Here is a 12,696-nt window from a genome sequence, read left to right as displayed (position 1 = left end):
TCTCTCTTTCACGTGACATTGTAATTCAGAAGTGGGTAGCATTATCACCCATAAAGGTAAACATGTTTTTGTTAGCGATTGGCTGAACGAGAAGTAGGACTGAGTGGACTTGCAGGCTCTAAAGTTTTACGTTGTTTTGTTTTTTGCGTGCAGTTATGTAACACAAAAAATCTACATTTTAAGTTGTACTTCCATGATAAAGAGATTGTGCTATAGTACTTGTATGAGGTGAATTGAAAAATACTATTTCTTTTATCGTTTTTATAGTGCAAATATTTGGAATAAAAAATAAAGTGAGCACTGTAGACTTTGTATTCTGTTATAATTGAAATCCATATATTTGAAAATGTAGAAAAACATCCAAAATATTGAATTTCAATTGGTATTCTATTACTTAACAGTGTGATTAAAGCTGTGATTAATATTTTTAATCTCAATTAATTTTTTTGAGTTAATTGCATCAGTTAACTGCGATTAATCGACAGCCCTACTGTAAACCTGCCCTGAAGGTGGACTTCAGGTTTTTATTTCCTTGCAATACAGAACAAAGTTCTGCTGCTGCTACCAAGGGAAGGGGAAGTATAGGTGATATTTCACTATCAGAGTGATTTGAAACCCAGGTCTCACCCTCGACACTGGCTAAGCACTGAGAGAGGGCTATTTACCATGTCTCCTCCTGTGGTTGTTGAAATTAGAGAGATTTGAGTTTTTATACCACTCCAATTAACTTGGGCTCTCAAGCTCCGAAGGAAGAAGAGGAGGAGAGCACAGTGTTCTTCCTGCTCACCAGGAGAACTCAGATCCTCTTCATTCCTACAGCAACTCAAGGGCTTTTCCTTCCTCCAGCTGTGTGGATTAGAGAGCCTCTTCTGTATCTGGGAAGAGGAATGGATTTATTAGCACCCTCTCCCCTGGGTCTGTTAAGGACATGTAGATTAAGCTTGTCATCCTTTACTCTAAAATGTTTTATGCTGTGTAGCTGTAGCCATGTCAGTTCCAGGATATTAATGTTTTGCCAGCACACATCTACGTTTGCCTTTTTTTTCCTTTTTTCCTTTTGGTCGTATCATATTGCCTTTATATAAACCCATGGTGCGCCCACATCTTGAATACTGCATGCAGATGTGGTTGCCCATCTCAAAAAAGACACATTGGAATTGGAAAAGGTTCAGAAAAGGGCAACAAATTATTAGGGGTATGAAACAGCTGCCATATGAGGAGAGAGAAATAAAACTGGGACTTTTCAGCTTGGAAACGAGACTAAGGGGATATGATAGAGGTCTATAAAATCATGACTGGTGAGGAGAAAGTAAATAAGGAAGTGTTGTTTACTCCTCAGAACACAAGAATGAGGGGCCACCAAATGAAGTTAATAGGTAGCAGGTTTAAAACAAATAAAGTATTTCTTTACACAACACACAGTCAACCTGTGGAACTCCTTGCCAGAGGATGTTGTTGTGATGGACAAGACTATAACAGGGTTCAAAAAAGAATTCGATAAATCATGGAGGCTAGGTCCATCAATGGTTATCAGTCAGGATGGGTAGGGATGATGTCCTAGCCTCTGTTTTCCAGAAGCTGGGAATGGGTGATGGGATGGATCACTTGATGGTTACCTGTTCTGTTCATTCCCTCTGGGGCACTGGGCATTGGCCACTGTTGGAAGACAGGATACTGGGCTAGATGGACTTTGGTCTGACCCAGTATGGCTGTTCGTATGTAATGATGCGTGCACTGAAGTTTTAAATCAGAAGTACATTGCAGTCAGGAACAGAATTTCTAAGTCCACTAACATACCACCAAAATTAAAATGTAAAAAAGCAAATGTGTTAGGAAGAATGTGCAAAGTCAAGCAGCCAGCAAAATGTTGCATGTGTCAAACACAAACAAGGCTTCGTTGGCATTGAGGGAAAAGAAAATGTTTTTGCTGGGGACATTTACCTAGAGCACAGTGCTAAATGTGTCTGTTTTTTTTTTAAATCTGACTTTAATAGTCTGTATTAGAAATTCTGCTTCTAGTTTAGCACACTTTTTTATAGCAGTGAGAGCTAGGTCTGAGTTAAGCACATAATGTATGTACTTGCTTTTCTGTGCCTTTCTCTTGGCCAGCTATAGTCCTCGCATTCTGAGTCCTCTCATCTCTTCCTCCTGCTGAAGATGTTTGTACACTAACTAGTATGTTAAGAATAGACTTCTACAGCATCTGTACTTCTTCCTTGACAGAAACTCCCATTAGAGCGCAAGTAGTTTGTCATCTGCTATTACACTAAACTGTTGCTGTGCATTACTTTGTGCCTATTGGCATCAATAGATGCAAGAGACTGAGGCTGCTTCTCTTTCACAACAGGTACTGTTTTTGTAGGTCTTGATTTATGTCGGCTTTAGTGATGTCTTTGTTCCCCTTCACAACTGGATTTTTGAACAATTTTCTCACTCCCCTTTTCTCTTCTGCTTTTCCCTTCATCATTTTCCTTGCTCTTCCAATAATTGAGTCAGCTTTGACCCTTTTTTGATATTTATGTTTGAGACTTTTTTCCATTCTTCCTTAATGATCTAGTGTCCTGATGTACTTGTGATTACGTGAAAATTAGTAGCCCAGGCTGTCACTGAACCCACTCTAATAACGGTCATTTAGTACCGAGTTGTTTTTCCCACAAGTCATGTTGGTGTTGTAGCTTGTGAATATGAGGTCTTTTTTCATCAAGATATGATGTAGATGCTCCAAAACACTTCATTTTAAAATGAAAAATACTTGTTCTTAATTCCCTTTTTAGCTTTAACAGTTGTAACGGATAGTGAATTGTTGCAGCTTTTGACAGGCATAGAAGCCAATGGGAATGACAAGGAGAATGTCCTGTTTTAGTTGGATAAAAAAGTAAGGAACATTTTCCAATGGAAGTTAGACACTCAGTTCCCATTAATTTTTTTCAGTGGGAGTTGGATCCCTAACTCCCATTTGTCCTTTGAAAATCAAATTCACCTCCACAGCAGTTAGATGACTTCCTCTGTTCTGCCAATTTTCTTGTACACAACAACTGTTAAATGTTCTCCACTATTGTCTTTTTAATTGTTTTTATAATGGTTGCATCATGTTTTGTTTTCAGTGGTGAGTGGAAAGTGTTTTCTGGCAATGAGCTGGGAGCTCTTTTAGGCTGGTGGCTCTTCACTTGCTGGAAAAATCAGAATCAAGATCCTGCTGCCATCAAAGATGTATACATGTTATCCAGCACTGTCTCTTCCAAAATCTTGAGAGCAATTGCACTGAAGGAAGGCTTTCACTTTGAGGTAAACTGTTTTGTGTAAAAGTCTGTATCATGTTTTTGTTTTTGTGTGCAACGTATCTTACATTTTTTTCCCCCCTCCCCATCTCACTTTAGGAGACATTGACAGGTTTCAAATGGATGGGAAATCGAGCTAAGCAGCTCACGGACCAGGGGAAAACAGTTTTATTTGCATTTGAAGAAGCTATAGGTAAGAAATAAACAGTATAGATAGCTCTGGTGCACTGTAGAAGAGTAAAAAGCCACTTTCTGGACAGAAGTGATATGTAAAAGTGCCATCATTTCAACACTCACTCCCCATGCGTGTTCAGTATCCTATCTACCTGGTTGACTGAGTTTTTACTACTTCAGAGGCGATGCAAATATGGTAGTGAGCTGGTTTGTACATTATCAGAATTGTTAACGCAATTCCAATTGCAGAGTATGCATGAGCCATGAAGAAGACAAGTTAACTTGAAATCTGAGATTCAAGTTTCCATGAGTGACAAGTTAAAAAAACAAACCACCCAAAACAACCCAACTCTAATTGTTATGAATAATTGACACACAAAAGACACATTTGGGAAGCGACTTTTTTTAATAGTAGAATAGCACTCCAACACCAGTGAAAGAATGACTTTTGGAGTTCTGTTGACACTACCACATGCTGCCATATGGAAAGAATCAAATTTGGGACCAAACTCTGGTTAAGCTGCCTTACTGTGATTTTTTTTTTATTTTATTTTTTTTAACACCCCCACCCCTCCCCGTAAAAGTACCTCTTAGTGGATCTGCAAGTGGTTGGAAAGCGTTTCACTGATGTATATCTACAGTACTGAAGTGTTTAACTTCATCTTTTTGTGCAGAAAAATCACCTGAAATGTTGCTTACAGAAATGCTGAAGTTTATTATATAATCATTCTTATGGGTGCTCTTCCTAACACCAGAATGTGATGAAGATACTTTTTGTTTGCTAAAACTTCCAACTTCTGTAGTGTCAGTGTTTCTTTGTGGTTTTCTCTGTATACTCTAGTTCCTTTTGTTACAGGATTCTTTTTATATGCTTTCTTTTGTTTAGGATATATGTGCAGCCCTGTTGTCCTGGACAAAGATGGTGTCAGTGCTGCTGTTATAACTGCAGAGATGTCTAGTTGGCTAGCAACCAAAAATTTGTCTTTGTCTCTGCAGCTGAAAGCTATCTATGATGAGTGAGTTTAATTTCATTGTCTAGTTACCAGATGTTCTCCATCTCCAATATGTTAGTTAACTTGCTACTGAATAATATCTAATACAATATAGAGGCAAAGTACTTTTGCAACCGTAATTATCTACTTGCAAGTTGCCCTGTCTCATAAAAACAAAGCTTAACATATTCAATCTCTCTCTCTTAAGAATATACACAGTTGCCTCAACAGACTGTTCAGTGTGAGCCTTTAGTCAAGTGACAAGCTATACAACTGTTTCAGTAATGCTTTCAGTTCCGCATAGATCTTGTAGGCAAGAAAAAACAGATTCTGTAAGACAGGATCCAATTCTGTGTGTAACGAGATCTATTCTCCCATCAAGCATATTTCTTTGGCATTAATGGGAATTACAAATACACCAAGTGCCAAATGGACCCTCCTAAATTTACAGTGTGGCAGTTGTGTTGGTCCCAGAGAGAGAGAGAGAGAGAGACAAGGTGGGTGAGGCAATACAGTTTATTGGACCAACTTCTGGTGAAAGACACCAGCTTTAGAACTGCACAAAGCTCTTCAGGTCTGGGAGTGGTCCTCAGTGTCGCTGTTAAATACAAGGTGGAACAGATTGGTTAGCATAAGAAATTAACACACGTTCTAAGGGGCCATTCAAGGTGAAGTGGCACATTAACACCCGTGCAGTCATAGAACAAAAAAGGAAGGGTTAGTGGGTTACTTACAGGTTGCTGTAATAAGTCATAAATCCAGTCTTTTTATTAAGACCATGATTTTTAGTGTCTAGCAGAGTCGTGAATTTAAGCTCCCAGACTCGTCTTTTGAAGGTTTGTGTATATTGGGGAAATGGTACAGCCTCATCCCCCATGAACCCACCCCAGTGATCTTCTACATGCTTCGCAAGATACATAAATAAGGTGTAGCTTGTTTCCGTAGCTTGAAAGCTTGTTTCTTTCACTAACAGAAGCTAGTCCAATAAAAGAGAGATCCTCACCCAGCTTGTCTCTCTAATATCCTGGGACTAACACAGTCACAACACTGTAAACTTAGGAGGGTCCATTCAGCTCCTGGTGTACATGTAATCAGGGCCATCCCTAGGCATATGCAGAATACGCAGCTGCGTAGGGCACCATGAAATTTGGGGTACCGTATTTCCTCAAATTCCATGGTGCCCTAGGCAGCCGCATACTGCATACGCGGCAGCTCCAGCAACCAGCCCTATCCCTCAGCTGGACCCCAGTGGGCTGCACCTACTGCAAGGGGCAGGGCTGTCCCTAGAGGGGTGTGGGGTCCCAATCAACTCCCTCCACCCTGCCTCTTACTCTTTCTCCCCCCTACTCTGCCCCCAGCCTGCCCCCATTCCTCCTCTTTCCCCAGTGACCCCACACTCACCAGCAGCAGTGGGAAGTGGAGCAACCCGGCCCCAGCCCGCTCTACTCAGTCAGCTCCTACCCACGTCGCTCCGCTTCCCACTGCTGTTGAGTGCAGGGTGAGGTCCTCCTCCCCGGAGCAACACGGCTGGGGCAGGTGCAGCGGAGCAGGCTGCAGCCGGGTTGCTCTGCTTCCCGCTGCCGGTGGGTGGGTGGGGAAAAGATCGTCCCCCATACTCGCTGGTGGTGGGAAGCGGAGTGATGCAGCTGAAACCTGGCAGAGTAGAGCAGGCTGGAGCCAGGTTGCTCTGCTTCCCGCTGCTGCTGGTGAGTGCAGGGGGGGGAAGACCCCTTCCCCGAAGCGACACGGCTGGGGCAGGAGAAGCAGAGCGGGCTGGGGCCGGGTCGTTCCGCTTCCTGCTCCTGGCCCCCCATTAATTCCCCAGACCACTCTGGGTGTGGGGGGCCCCCCAAATTGGCCCCCCACCGCTCCTGCCTTCCTGGCCCCGCAGACCTTGAGTGCAGCCCTGCGGGGGAGCAGGTGCTCAGGCTGCATAGGGCACCATAATTGGTAGGGATGGCCCTGTCTGTAATTCCCATTAATGCCAAAGGGATGTGCTTGATGGGAGACTAGAGCTCATGTTACACACAGGACTGGCCCCTGTCTTATATAATATTATGTCTTACCTGTAAGACCTGTGTGTTGAAAGTTTTGCAGATACATGGTATATGATTACATAAACAAGGCATAGGCCAACAATTACTGGTCATCTTATATTGTAAAATCTTCTGGACAGGGAGGGTGAATGTCCTTCTTTCTCAAATTTGTACCAAAGCTATGTAGTCTACACATTCACAAAACAGTATTTTTCGTAAAAGCTTCCACATTGGATGCCTGTTTTGGTAGAGCTGTTCTGCAGTCATTGTTTAAAAGTAGGACTCCCAGTATCCACCTCCAAGCAAACCAACTACAGCTTGTTACTCACCAAGAGTAGAATCCATGTGGACAATTACCTACCTTAGAGTAACTGTGGTGTTGGTGTGGGGTGTGTGTGTGGTTTTTTTTTTTTTTTTTTTTTGGACGTGTTGTGGGCAACACATCTTTAAGAGCCACAGTTGCAACGGGGTACAGTTTTTTGTCATTTGTAATTATACCCTTTTTCATTCCCAATTTTTAAAAAATGGTATTTTTGCAACAGTTAAAATACAGGGGGACGTTCATGTTAAACTAAATGCCAGCAGTTTTGGTCTTTAACTAAACAAAAATGTAAGTGAAAAATATGTATTCTCCAGTTTTAGATTTGTGAGGATCAGTTATTTTTATATTACCTAGATCAATGGTTCTCAACCAGGGATCCAGAGCCTCCTGGGGGGCTGCGAGTAGGCTTCAGGGGGTCTGCTAAGCAGGTCTGGTATTAGACTTGCTGAGGCCAAGGGCAGAAAACTGAAGCTCCACCGCATGGGGCTGAAGCTGAAGCCTGAGCAACTTAACTTTACAGGGCCCCCTGTGGCATGAGACCCTGGGCAACTGCCATGCTTGCTACCCTAGCACTGGCCCTGGCGTTTATATGCAGTTGTTATGGTACAGGTGGCGTGTAAAGTTTTTATAGCATGTTGAGGGGCCTTAGAAAGAAAAAGGTTGAGAACCCTTGACCTAGATGCATTATAAACACAAATGTATCATGTGTTTTGTATCACAATGAGAAGGTATGCATGGTGTGTGCTTAAGTAGACTGTGTTCTCGAATCACTATATTTTCTCTTAACAGGTATGGCTACCACATTACTAAAGCTTCATATTTTATCTGCCATGATCCTAAGACTATTAAAGAGTTATTTGAGAATCTTAGAAATTATGATGGAAAAAATACTTACCCAAAATCATGTGGGAAATTTAAAGTTTCTGGAGTAAGGGATCTCACTACTGGCTATGATAGCAGCCAGCCTGATCAAAAGGCGGTAAGTATCCTTTTATAAAAATGATCAGGTTTTATAGTCCATACAATTAACAGTATACTTAACACTGAGAGAAGTGAAAATACCAACTAAAAACCACACAGATTCTTGTAGCCATGCTTTGTGATCTTGTCTAAACTGCATAAAATGTCAGAGTCCACTGAAGAAGCTCTGAGGATTTGTGCTATTTACTACAGCTTTAAGTTTTTCTCTGTTTTTTTCCTACTGCTTGGAGGGATTATGTTTCCCCTCTGCACTGATATAAGAAATGTAAAATATCTATTCAGATGTGAAGTTTTGGATTCTTTAGCCTTCTTTTAGAATCAAGGGTGATTTGTATTTATTTTTTTCTTTTGATAGTCACTGAGCACATGCTTTGTGTAGCTTTTTCTATATGCTACCAAAACCTTGACAAGATTTCAAGATGTGTTATCTAATAGTGACTCAAGCCATGACATGGCTTTCCTTTTCAAATCCTAGGTTGACTGTAAGATTATGATCAACTCCAACATGTCTGAAGTTGGGAGGCCAAAATAAAATAGTTCAGTTTGTGTATTTGGTACTGAATACAAGTTGTTAGATTTTTTTCTCTTGCATCTAAAACTCATTGTATATATTTAAGTAGCGAACTTTTAAAGAAGCTATTCTATGATATATATATATATATATATATATATGTGTGTGTGTGTGTGTGTATATGTATTTCTAGGTGCTTCCTACCAGTAAAAGTAGCCAAATGATAACATTTACTTTTGCTAATGGAGGGGTGGCTACTATGAGGACCAGTGGGACAGAACCAAAAATCAAATACTATGCTGAATTGTGCGCCCCTCCTGGAAACAGGTATTGTGTTGCTTTTAGGAATAAATTGTGTTTTTTTAAAAAAGGCCTATTTTAATATAATTTTAATAATGACACTCTTTTTAGAAAAAGAATGTGTTCAAAGCTTTAGTTCTGCACAATTAATGGCCAATTCTTGCTGTCACTGAAGTTTCATTAAACATGGATTGTCTTGACTTCCGTAGGAGCAGGAAGAGGCCCTCAACTTGATAACATTTTAAAATTGTATTAAAATATTCCAAGATGATTTGAAAGGGCTGCTTCCTTTCTCAAATCTTTTGTTTCAAAGTTGATATCAAGACTTATTACTGAAATATCATACTTATTCCTTTGACTCAAGTAGCCTTGGTAATTGACTGTCAGAAGTCAAATAACATCTTGGTATTTAGCCTATTTGTCTGACACCAGGATGAATTTGGCCCACTTTCATAAATGTGTAAAATTTGGGGAGTTTTTTCCCCCAAAGAATATATTCTTAATTATGTGGTGGATCTTCTGGATCCCTCATCAGAAGCTCTGCATTATCTATCTTCTTTCAACCAAGGACACATTTATGTAGATGTACAAATGCTAAAAACTGGCACATCTGTATGCTTTAGGCTTTCTTGAGATAACATAAGAGTATATCACAAGTAATGTTCTAAGTGCAGTGCTGTAATTAGTATAACCTACCATCATCAAAGCAAGCAACTTCAAATCTTAAAGCCCCTCCTTCCCTGTTTTTAAAAGGGGGGAGGGAAATGTGCCTTATAGTTTTGACAATTAGCATATGTAGTATTTTACTTTTAGGTTACTCATTCAGAGCTAGCCCAGATTGGTAGTGTCTGAACCATGTTGTGTGTGAAATGAATTGGTGGCTCAGGTGGTCTCCCCAAAATAGACAACCGTTTTTGGAAGTTTCAGCAGAAGTCAGGGATTGAATAGAAATGAAGACTGCCATATCAATGTGCTATGTTTTGGCTGAAGCACACTGATGGAGTATTGTGGAGAAGCTTGCATTTCTTCTGTTTTCTGTAGCTATTCACAACTTTTTGATTGCTAAGCTATAGTGATGATCGAAGATTTTGGACATTAACAACTAACTCAAATAGAAAACACTGTTTATGAATTGCTCATCAAAATTGATCTTTAAATATTTAATGTTGAATATTATGGTAATATTTGCCTAAAGGCCCCAATCCCATTGTGATAGACTCTAAATAACAGTATCTGAAAAAGGCAGTTCTTAAGCTTAATCTAAGATGAGAGGCAACAGATGGATTCAAAAATACAAATATGTGTTTATAAAGTATTTTAAAAATAAGCTAATTTTTGTTAAAGGCTAATTGTATTTATGCTTTATCATGAATGAAAGAAAAGTGATACAAGGTCTAAATGTTACTAAACATACAAACTAGGGATGAAATGGGAAATATTTGAAGCTTAAATCAGCTGTTATATCAAATAATTAGAAAAACATGGACAAACATGTAAATTCACCTCCTTGATACAAAAAGGTTGGAGCTAAACACTGATTTAGTCCCACATGTGGGACTAAGAAATCAAACGCACAATTTTACTAGCATTAATAGAAAATGTGCTGTTAAAACATCACACATGAGACTGCGGGCTAGGCTAGACTAACAGTTAGTGCTTGGGCAAGCTGGGGTGTAAATCAGTGCACACTGGGGAACTTATCACGCAGTAGCAGGGTCCACATGTACTCCTAGTGTACATTACATTACAGTACAGTGTACATCCCAGCTTGCCATGCACTGTCTGTCTTGACAAGCCCTCGCAATATACCCCGTTTTTCTTTTTCTTCTAGCCTTTTTTGCTGCTCTACTATGATTTGGTTTTGTTTACTGTGTTTTTTTTTTTTTTTGTTTTAGTGACCCTGACCAACTGAAGGAGGAATTAGGTGAGCTGGTCAGTGCTATCGAAGAGTATTTCTTTCAGCCAGAAAAAAATAAACTGCAGCCCAAAGCAGAGTAAATAATTAAGACTGTTTCCTTTATCGCACTGTCTCTGCAGCATGTTGTGGGCAAAACTCTACACTATTGGAAAAAGAGATTTTTAAGGACCAAAAAAAAAGATTTAAAATATATATCCTTACCAATATGTGTTCCACATCCTCTTTGGTCTAATATCTTATCTGGGTAAATCAAGGGATTCCTTATTAAAAACTAGCAACCAAAAATTATCTGGTACAATGCAAATGTTTCAATAATCAAGTCTTGTTCTAATAAATTTTATTGTACTTGCCTTGCCTTAATTTCTGTAAATGCAATTTGCTTTTTACATGTATGTAGCCTAATTTGATAGCAATGTAACTACCAAGTTTTTGATGACAGGGGAACTGGATAGCGCTGCATGAATATGTCTAGTTTTATCTTTGGAAGTCAGGCTAGCTGCATAACTACGGGGCACTGGAAATATGTAGGGGATGTCCCTAGAAGAGCAGGTTTCCAAAAGTGATTTTTAGCCACAATAGCAGGATTTTACTGGGGTTGGTGGTGAATTTGTGGGTGTTAAATTGTATAGTCAATTGCTTGACCACCACACTTTCATTAATAATGAACCATGTGAACATGTCTTACTGCTCTAAGACAATAATACTATGGTACAGGAGTAAGGTTATATATGATACCAGTCTCTGAGAAGCCATGTCATGCAGTGATGATACATTCACCTTACACAGAAGGTGTGCTCCCCAAGTTACACATTTTAGCTGGTATTATTTATACATAATACAAGTTGTATCTCTCTTTACAGGTCACTAAAATCCAACCCAGCTCCCTAACTAGTTTTTCTGTTCTTTCCGTATCTTTGATTTAGATACTAGCATTCTAGGTACTGGTCCATGAAGGTGCCTCCCCTAGCTTGTACTAAGACATAGAATGAATGAATCTTGATTTTGACAAGTTTCTTATCTGCTTATGCCAAATGGAAGAAGTTATGGGAGTATGGTGTAGGTTAGTTTTAGGCTACATCACTATTACAATATTTATGCTTAATGCATACTAATATATATAAAAATATCGAGCAGATAATACATATTACTACATATATGCTGGACAGCATAAATTAGTCAATGAAGCAGAGCCAGAATGGACGTCTGTTGTCTATTGCCATGGTTTCTATGAAAATACATCATCTTGTAGGCAGGGGAAGAGGAAATGCAGCATCTTGGGTTGGAGTTGAGCATGCCAGCCCTGTGTCTTTCTCTAAAGACACTTAACACTATACAGGGGCAGAGACTGACTTCTTGGTAAATATTTATAAAGTGCCTCATATGATGCATCCCTGACCTTTGATTGGGCCTATAAATACAAAAGATGGGAGGGTTTTGCTATTGACTTCAAAGTGAAACATCATAAGTCTTACTGTACAGCAATTACATGCATATGGCTTTTCATTGCCCTGGTAGTTATGTTCTGAAAATGAATGCAAGGACAACTCTAAAATAACCTATTAAAAAACCATGGGAGGACACACTGCAGTCTGGAATTATGAATATACTTCACTGAGGACCATACAATGTGTTTATTGTATATGCCCTATTAATGTTGGGGATTCTACAACATCCAGCCAGTGTTGGTCAAAATGTTAGTCTGTAACTCAGCATTCTTGTGTATGTTTGTTTTTATTGTGCTAAAATGTATTTGGCATAGTGTAAACCTGAACTGAATCTTGAAAGCAAAATATCACTCCTTCTAAAGTGAGATTCCTGTATTCCAATGGTTTCCTTTGTAAACAAGTGGTAAAATAGAAAAAAAAAAAAAGTACTGTAAAGTAAATACTACTGATCTTACTCCATGTAGGGGTAGTTGCTCGGATTTTATTTTGACACAGGGGAAAATGTTTAGCTGTACACAAGATCTTAGGCTGTGAAACTCAGAATGTTTATAGCTAGACAGTTACATTGTAAGTAAAGGAATATCCTATTGCAGATACCTTTGTAGTCTTCAATGGAAATTTGATAGGAAAGCCCTGATCTCTTACCCCTTATTTCAGTGCTTCTAGAGAAGTGCAGTAAGAATTAATTTGCTTTAGTCACCTTAACTTTAGAGGAAGGATTATTCTGAACAATAAAACC

The 12,696-nt window shown here is 39.4% G+C and overlaps 1 protein-coding gene across 4 annotated transcripts in view; it reads left to right on the top strand.

The window, feature by feature from the left end:
• PGM2 (phosphoglucomutase 2) overlaps positions 1-12,324 on the top strand; it is a 30,997-nt gene extending 18,673 nt beyond the window's left edge. For all 4 annotated transcript variants that reach the window (XM_084626966.1, XM_084626967.1, XM_084626968.1 and 1 more), the window contains 6 exons: positions 3,105-3,285; positions 3,378-3,471; positions 4,339-4,468; positions 7,592-7,781; positions 8,488-8,621; positions 10,490-12,324. In XM_084626966.1, the coding sequence (XP_084483092.1) occupies positions 3,105-3,285; positions 3,378-3,471; positions 4,339-4,468; positions 7,592-7,781; positions 8,488-8,621; positions 10,490-10,592 (832 nt within the window). In that variant the 3' untranslated portion in view covers positions 10,593-12,324. The remainder of the gene's footprint in view (positions 1-3,104; positions 3,286-3,377; positions 3,472-4,338; positions 4,469-7,591; positions 7,782-8,487; positions 8,622-10,489) is intronic.
• Positions 12,325-12,696: the final 372 nt, after the last annotated feature.

Source organism: Lepidochelys olivacea, assembly GCF_965140295.1.
Source record: "Lepidochelys olivacea isolate rLepOli2 genome assembly, chromosome: 4".
Classification (NCBI taxonomy): Eukaryota; Metazoa; Chordata; order Testudines; family Cheloniidae; genus Lepidochelys; species Lepidochelys olivacea.
This window is presented reverse-complemented; position numbering and strand designations above follow the sequence as displayed.